General features: G+C 69.3%; 3 protein-coding genes across 4 annotated transcripts in view; 1 reads left to right on the top strand and 2 right to left on the bottom strand.

Annotated features, from left to right (window-relative positions):
* Window positions 1-142, bottom strand: part of TMEM216 (transmembrane protein 216) — a 1,617-nt gene extending 1,475 nt beyond the window's left edge. The window contains exon 1 of the mRNA XM_026055392.1: window positions 7-142. Within this exon, the coding sequence (XP_025911177.1) occupies window positions 7-142 (136 nt within the window). The remainder of the gene's footprint in view (window positions 1-6) is intronic.
* A 662-nt stretch (window positions 143-804) lies between these two features.
* TMEM138 (transmembrane protein 138) lies at window positions 805-4,881 on the bottom strand. Of its 2 annotated transcripts, none has more exons than XM_026055429.1 (5): window positions 4,703-4,881; window positions 3,356-3,613; window positions 3,084-3,255; window positions 1,547-1,622; window positions 805-1,342 (listed from the first exon to the last, which is right to left on the bottom strand). In XM_026055429.1, the coding sequence occupies exons 2-5, from the start codon at window positions 3,481-3,483 to the stop codon at window positions 1,230-1,232; spliced, it is 489 nt and encodes a 162-aa protein (XP_025911214.1). In that variant the 5' UTR covers window positions 3,484-3,613; window positions 4,703-4,881; the 3' UTR covers window positions 805-1,229. The 2 variants fall into 2 exon arrangements, with proteins under 2 accessions (XP_025911214.1, XP_025911215.1); XM_026055430.1 differs by lacking the exon at window positions 4,703-4,881 and adding an exon at window positions 4,612-4,696.
* Window positions 4,882-5,907: 1,026 nt separating this feature from the next.
* LOC112960808 (cytochrome b ascorbate-dependent protein 3) overlaps window positions 5,908-6,870 on the top strand; it is a 2,884-nt gene continuing 1,921 nt past the window's right edge. The window contains exons 1-3 of the mRNA XM_026055391.1: window positions 5,908-6,435; window positions 6,517-6,725; window positions 6,807-6,869. Of these exons, the coding sequence (XP_025911176.1) occupies window positions 5,958-6,435; window positions 6,517-6,725; window positions 6,807-6,869 (750 nt within the window). The 5' untranslated portion in view covers window positions 5,908-5,957. The remainder of the gene's footprint in view (window positions 6,436-6,516; window positions 6,726-6,806; window position 6,870) is intronic.

Raw genomic sequence — 6,870 nt, 5'->3', positions numbered from 1 at the left:
ACTCACTCCTGGGCGCCATCTTCCATCTCCATGGAGACCGGCCACAGCCGCCCTCGCTGCCGGGAGTGCTCGGAGGGGCATGCGCCAGGCCGCTCTCTCCGCCCCTCTCTATGGCCGAGGAGGACTGGAGGGGGCCTCCCATCGTCCGCGGGTTCGCGGCCCCGGCCCGGCCCTCGGGGCTCGCCGCGGCGCCGGCGGCTGCTGGCGGCAGGACCGGGAGCCCCGGCCGCCCTCCAGGGCCCCCTCTGTTCAAGCGCTTCCTGCTGGCGCACAAAGACTGGCAGGGAAACTGTGTTTTCACAGGTGAGCAGCTGGCCCCTGCGTTCCCCCGGCCACCCAGAGCCACTTCCCTTCTTGCTCTCACGTGTCCTGCAGCCCTTGTCCCCAGCCCGGACGCGGGGAACCTGCTCTTGTGCCTGGGGACGGGAGCGCAGAGGTCGCATCTCGCCAGCTCTCGGATACACACCGCATCAACCACCCTCCCAACTCTGCACAAGACAGCTCGGGGACAAACCAGTGCCACCCGGCGTCCACGCTGCTTCTATGTCCGTCTGAGGGTCCCCAACTGGGACCCGTGGCCTGCACGACCCTGTGGGGGTGTTGCAAGGTGCAAACAGGCCCAGTTTTGTGGCTGAAAGCACACTGTCTGTGTGTTACTGTGCAAGCAACAGTATCGGTTCAGTTCTCTCCGTAACAGTCACCCACGAAGCTTGCCGTCAACATGGCATCACAGTCCAAGGGAGGAAAAGAAGAACATGAGAGGCCCGGGGGTGCCTGCGGCACACACAGACACACGACAGCCTCTGGAAAACACAGCCAATTTATTTCTTTACAATTTACAAAAACTCCCAAGTCCCAGCAGGGGATGTAACGCCAGGACAGAGCCCGGCCGCTGCAGGGCTGGGCCCGCTGCGTGCATCCTGCAGCTCCTGCTGCCACTGGAGCACGAGCCGCGCTGGAGCAGGTGGAAGGACTGATCCCTGGGAGGAGAAGGAAGAGGAGGAACATGGCTGGGCTGGAGGCACAGGGCCGGGACAAGCCCTCTGGCCTCTTGGATCCCTCCCCGGCGAGGCAGCAGCCGGGCCCACGGACGAGGAGGAACGGAGGGGACCCCAGCGGAGCCGGCAGGGGCGAGCGCCGATCCGGCGTGCGAGGGTGTCGCTCGGCGCAGGAGCTGCCTGCGGACGCCGAGGCGAGGCAGCGGGCAGCTGAAAGGCCGAGCAGAGCCGTCAGCCGCGGAGCTGAGCAAACTCCTTGCGCAGCCACAGCGAGTCCTGATAGAAGAGGGGGTCGCCCAGGCGCACCGCCGTCCTCTTGTAGAAGTAGCAGTAAAGCACGGCCGCTGCGGGGGGAGGGAGGGAGGGAGGGAGGTGAGGGCCGCGTCCACCCCCACCTGCCTCCCTCCGGAGTCAGGTCCCACAGGCTCCCAGACGGGGTCCCGGTGCCTCCAGGCACCCCGGTGCGGGTGCCAAGCTGCGTGCCCGGTTCGGGGCTGCCCCAGCACGGCCCGCGAGGCAGGCAGCACCCCGCGACGGCGAGCCCTTACCCAGTCGCTGGAAGACAAAAAGCGTCTGCAGGCCTTCGGTCCACACGAAGCGGCTGGAGTCTCTCCACCGCAGGTTCTGAGGTGGGCAAACGCACATGGCGGGTGTCAGCGCCAAGAAACAAGCTGCCCCGGGGGCCACGAGAGCTCAGCACCCTGCACCTCCGGCTCCCCCAGCCCGGGGCACTGGGGATGCCAGCGGGAGAGGGCTGTCCCCGCGCCCCGAGGACCGTGGCTGCCTTGAGGCTCTCCCCACCGGGGGAGAGCGAGGTCCTTCACCGCCCGGGCAAGGACCCACGGGCAGGGGGGCTGGCTCCGAGCGGCAGCCTGCGGCCGGGGGCAGCCCCCTGCCCCAAAGGTTAAGCGGCTCAGGGGATTTCGACAGCGAGCCAGGACCTCTTCTAGCTTCAGACTTCGGATCCCTGCAAATCCCTGGCAAGCCCCTGCCCGGACGGCGTGTGGGCAGCGCAAGCCCGGCCGGGCGCTCGGGCAGCTCCCAGCCCTCGAGCACCGACTCTCCCGGGGCACCGGAGCGCTCCCGGGAGCGGGGTGGCGACGGCACCCTCGGAGCTGGGGCGCTGCCCTGCCCCGCGCCCGGGAGAGCTGGGGCTACGCAGGGGGGTGCTCAGGGGCCGGGGGGGGGCTGGGGGCTGCTCCTTTTGGGGTCTGGTGCCCGGGACAGAGGGGGGCTGAGGAAGGGGCGGAAGGGGAAGACGCTTCTCAGACGAGCAGGGAACCCTTGCAGCTCGCTGTGCTGCCAGATACCCACAGACGGGAGGCTGCTGGCAGCGTCTGGGCGCTGGCATTTGCTGGGGATTAATCCCAGGTAATCCCAGGTGCTGCTGTCACGACCTTCAGGCTGGGGATTACCCAGGGCAGCGTGTGCCAGAACAGAGCCAGAGCCAGAGGGCTTTCTGTGGGGAAAGAGGATTGTCCAGCAGGTCGACGGGGAGGGGGCTGGGATGCGGCAGGGAAGCACCGAGCAGGCCCTCAGGCTGGTCCACGCTTCTCGCAGCTCGGCGCCTGCCTCTGAAACGACCTGCCTTCGCCTCCTGGGCTGAGCACGGCTCCGGAACGTCTGCTGCGTCACTGCCGCAGCCTAAAAGCCCGTGACTGCGGCCGGTGGCAAGTGTGCGATCGCACGGGGACAAGGAACCGTGAGGAGGGGGGTCGCAGCCAGAGGCTAAGAGAAGAGCTCCCCGTCTCTACTGCTAAATCTCCCACTGCTCCTGCCTTCACTGCCCTCTTGGGAGCAGAGGGTTTACCCGGAGACACTCACCCCCCTATGGAAAAGCTGCTCACACAGACTAAGTCTTTCCCAAATCACCCGGGAGAGCAGTTGTTTGCAACCTGTGCGGGACAAAACGCGTGGTGGGAGGCTCCGGCCCTGCCCGGACGCCCAGCACAGCGGAGAGGGGCTGAAGGGAGCCAGGGGTCGTGGCCGGCACAGCAGGGCGCCGGGGCCCTGCCTGCGCGCCAGGGCCCTGCCTGCGCGCCCTCGGGGGGAAGCGGGCAGCCCGGGGCCCAGCCATGGCCCTACCATGAGCCAGACGTGGAAGGAGATGCTGAGCGCCAGGTAGGCCGCTGACAGGACGATGGTCCCCTTGAACTTGTGAAAGAGGAGGTTGACCAGACCGGCCTGGAAGACGAAGGTGTTGAAGAACATGAGGAAGATGATGATGACGTTGAAGAGAATGGCGATGTCCTGGATACTGCAGGAGGGCAGAGACGTTGTAAGCACCCTTGCGGAACACGGGAGACCCCCGCCCTCCCATGCCCCCGCTCACCCCGCTAGGTCTGCCTGGCACTCACATGAAGAGGACAAGTTGGACAGCAGGAGCTGTGCGGAGCAGCTCAGAAAAGGAGTTGACAAACAGGTCGTAGAAAAGCAGCAGGAACTGCAGGAACAGCACCAGGCTGTAGTTACTGGTCTGGAGCATCTTCCTTCGCCAGAGGTGTGAGCCCTCAGCCCCGGCATCCCAAGCAGCAGGGCCGGCTCATGCTCCGGAGCCGAGGGGCTCAGCGTCGCCTCTCGTACCACAGCCTCTCCCTACAGCCAGGACCTGGAACCTAGAAGGGAGCAGAGACACAGCTCAGCAGGGCCGGACACAAACCCCACAACTGACAGAGAATTCAGCTCTTCCTGCACCCCACCGTGAGGAAATCCAAAGCACATCCGAAGAGGAGCCTGCTGGTTTCTGCACTTCTGCAGCCAGGCCCAGCTCAGGGAACAACCTGCCAGGCTCCTCTCATGCTGCACATACATAGCAACGAGCGTCCCAGTTCTCTGCCCCAAGCAGAGACACCCACAGGTTCCTATGCAGAGCCATGCTCCTGCCCTTATTCCGCAAGCTGGGGCTCTTATGAATGAGCTGTCTCCCCTCTGCTTTCTCTCACCGTGCAGCAGACTCAGACTGAGTCTCTCTCTCCCACTCTTAAGCCTTACAGCAGCCCCTAATCTCAGGGAACAGATAGAAGGAAATTCAGGGATGAGGAAGATGCGTGAGCCCTGGGGCAGAAACCGGAGGACAGTCCAGGCAGGTTGTTCACCCTTGTCATGGTGGACAAGCGAGTGGAAGCCACATCCCACAGCCACAGACAGCCTCATGGGCAGTCCAGGGCAGGCCACGCTAGGGGAGCAGGTTTGGGCATGCTGTGACCCAGCATCGCTCTTTTTCGCTCCACCCTTGGACCCTGCACCCAGTCCGAGGCGGCCGGTCAGAGAGCGCCGAGGACAGGGCGAAGCAGCAGGGCTGCCTGGGGCCGAGCGAGGGGACGCAGCCCCCCTGCACGGCTTTCCCACCGCCGACAGCCAGGCCAGGGCCTGTGCCGCTCCGAGAAAGCAGCACGTCGTCCCCGAGGAGCACGGGTAAGGCCGACGCCTGGCCGCCACGCAGCCGTTACCCCCCCTCCCCAGGGCTCCCCAAGCCCCGGGCTCCCCCGGCGGCCCCTCGCCCACCCCCCCAGCGCCTAAGCAGGCCGCAGCGCCCCCGGGCCTCCTGCCCCCAGGCCCGCTCCCCACGGCTCTCCCCGGCCCCTGCTCGCCGGGCCGAGGTAGGCCGCAGTACCCCCTGTCCCCCGGGCTGCCGGTGCCGGTGGTGTCGTCATCACTGTGTCCCCCGTCCCCGCCGGGGCCCCTGCGAGCGGCGGCGCGCCCACCTGCGGCCGCCATCTTCCATCTCCATGGAAACGGCCCAGCCACTGAGGCGACGGCGGAAGTGAAGGGGCAGAGGAAGCGCGCGGGCACCGCTCTAGCCGCGGTTTGCCACGCGCTCTGTGGCGGTGGGGGGCGGCGGGCGGCGGGCCCGGGGCGGCACCGAGACGACCGGCTAGAGCGGCCGCGAAGGCCCGGCATGCCCCGCGCCGGCCGGAGGTACGGGGCCGCGGCGCAGGCCCAGCCGGGCGCGGGCCCGAGGCCGCCGCGGCCCCGTCGCGGGCTCGGGGGGCAGCCGTGGGGCCGGGCGCCCTGTTCCTGCGTGTGGGGGGAGCCGTGGCGCCGGGCGCCGTGGCGCTGGCCCGGCGGTTTTGAGGACGTGGCCCTTGTCGTCCCCCTGTTGCGCGTGCGCGGCGCCCCGGTGGTGGCGGAGAGGGCGGAGGTGCGAGGCGCCGCTCTCCCTGCAGCAGCGGGGGCTGCTCCGGGCGCTGCTTCCCCGCTTGGCTCTTGGTGACGCCGGGAGCCCCGGCGGCGTCCGGCTCCTTCCCCTTGGCGTGAGCCTGGCCCGCCTGGCGCGTTGCGAGGGTGTCGCGAGCAGCGCCGCCGGGAGCTCTGCGAGGCCTCGGCGGCAGCGCGTGGCCCAGCTCGTGATCCCCCGTGCTGCGTGGGCGCTGCGGGCGGGCGGTGACACCCGCTGCCAGCACGCTGCCCGGCCACGCGGAGCCTCGTGCTCCCCTGGGGCGGGCAGGCCTGTTGTGAGCATCCACCCTGCTGGGGACGGGGCTGCCCCCCACCCCGGCACGGGGCAGAACTCTCTATTTGTGGAGGCAGATGCAAAACGCTATGCAAATGGGCAAGGGCCCCGTCCCTGTCAGTCGCCCGCTCACCCTGCGCGGCCCCTGCGGGTGAGAGAAGCGCCCCGAGGGCAGGGGCCCTGCCAGCCTCTCCCCGCACCCCAAGGCAGGGCTGTGGGGCTCCGTGGGTGACACCGGCGGGGCTGGCAGGGCCCCTGACCCTGGCGGAGCAGGTGGGGTGAGGGCTGGCATGGCAGGAGGGGGGGCAGGGGGAGATGGGGAGCAGGTTGGGACTGCGTGAGCCCGCCGCCCCGGTGTCGGAAGTGGGGTGCGGATGTGTGGGGCTGGCAGAGTGGAGGTGGGTGCTGGGGGTACAGACCTGGGGGTTTGGGGGAGCAGGGACAGGACCCAAATCCCCCCACCGCCCTGGCGAGGCCCTGGCCGCTGGGCTGCGCACCAGTGCAGCATGACAGAGCACTGCCGGGGGCACGTGGCTGTGTGTCACTCCGCGTGCATCCCCTGCCGAACGGCCCTGGGTCCCGGGCATCGTCCCCCGGCCTGGTCAGCGGTGGGGCTGGCGGCCGCCCCTTCCTCGCAGCCTCCCTTCTGGGAACGGCGCTCAAGCGGCCAGTTCCCCTTTCAGGCTGGCTCCTCCCCGGCGGGTGCCTGTCGGCAGGAGAGCGCCGGCGTGGGTGCACAGCCCCGGCAGAGGCTCAGCGGGCGCCTCGCTCTCCCCAGGCGCCGTCCCTCCGGAGCAGGGATGCTGGAGCTGCCCTTCCTGCCCTTCTGCGCCCTGCTTGGCGGCCTGGGCGTCGCGTGCGTGGCCTTCGTGAGCGCCTGGTGCCAGCAGTGGCGCGGCGGCTTCGCCTGGGATGGCAGCGCCCGGATGTTTAACTGGCACCCGGTGCTGATGGTGACGGGCCTGGTGGTGCTGTACGGCGCAGGTGAGCGGGGCGGCGCGGGCAGGGCCGGGCCGGGCCGGGCCGCGGCACCCCTCGGCCCCGTCTGACCTCCGGCCCCCGCAGCGGCCCTGGTGTACCGCCTGCCCGTCTCCTGGCGCGGCCCCAAGCTCCCCTGGAAGGTGCTGCACGGCGCCCTGGCCCTGGCGGCCTTCTGCCTCGCCGTCCTGGGGCTGGTGGCCGTCTTCAGCTTCCACGATGCCCGCGGCACGCCCAACATGTACTCGCTTCACAGCTGGCTGGGGCTGGCCACCGTGCTGCTCTTCTCCTGCCAGGTGAGTGCCGCGCCGGCCCCGCCACGCCGCGCCGCGGCCCCCGCGCTGCCCGCTCTGAGCCCCGGCCTCCCGTCCCTGCAGTGGCTCGCCGGCTTCGCCTCCTTCCTGCTGCCCTGGGCGCCCGCCTGGCTCCGCGCCCTCTACA

This window comes from Apteryx rowi, unplaced genomic scaffold, assembly GCF_003343035.1.
Source record: "Apteryx rowi isolate R43461 unplaced genomic scaffold, aptRow1 scaffold_997, whole genome shotgun sequence".
Classification (NCBI taxonomy): domain Eukaryota; kingdom Metazoa; phylum Chordata; class Aves; order Apterygiformes; family Apterygidae; genus Apteryx; species Apteryx rowi.
This window is presented reverse-complemented; position numbering and strand designations above follow the sequence as displayed.

Coding starts and splice junctions, on each gene's coding strand:
- TMEM138 (XM_026055429.1), bottom strand. CDS start 3,483: ATGCTCCAGACCAGTAACTACAGCCTGGTGCTGTTCCTGCAGTTCCTG. Junction 1,623..3,083: donor CCTTCCACGTCTGGCTCATG/GTAGGGCCATGG, acceptor TGCCCACCTCAG/AACCTGCGGTGGAGAGACTC. Junction 1,343..1,546: donor TTTTGTCTTCCAGCGACTGG/GTAAGGGCTCGC, acceptor CTCCCCCCGCAG/CGGCCGTGCTTTACTGCTAC.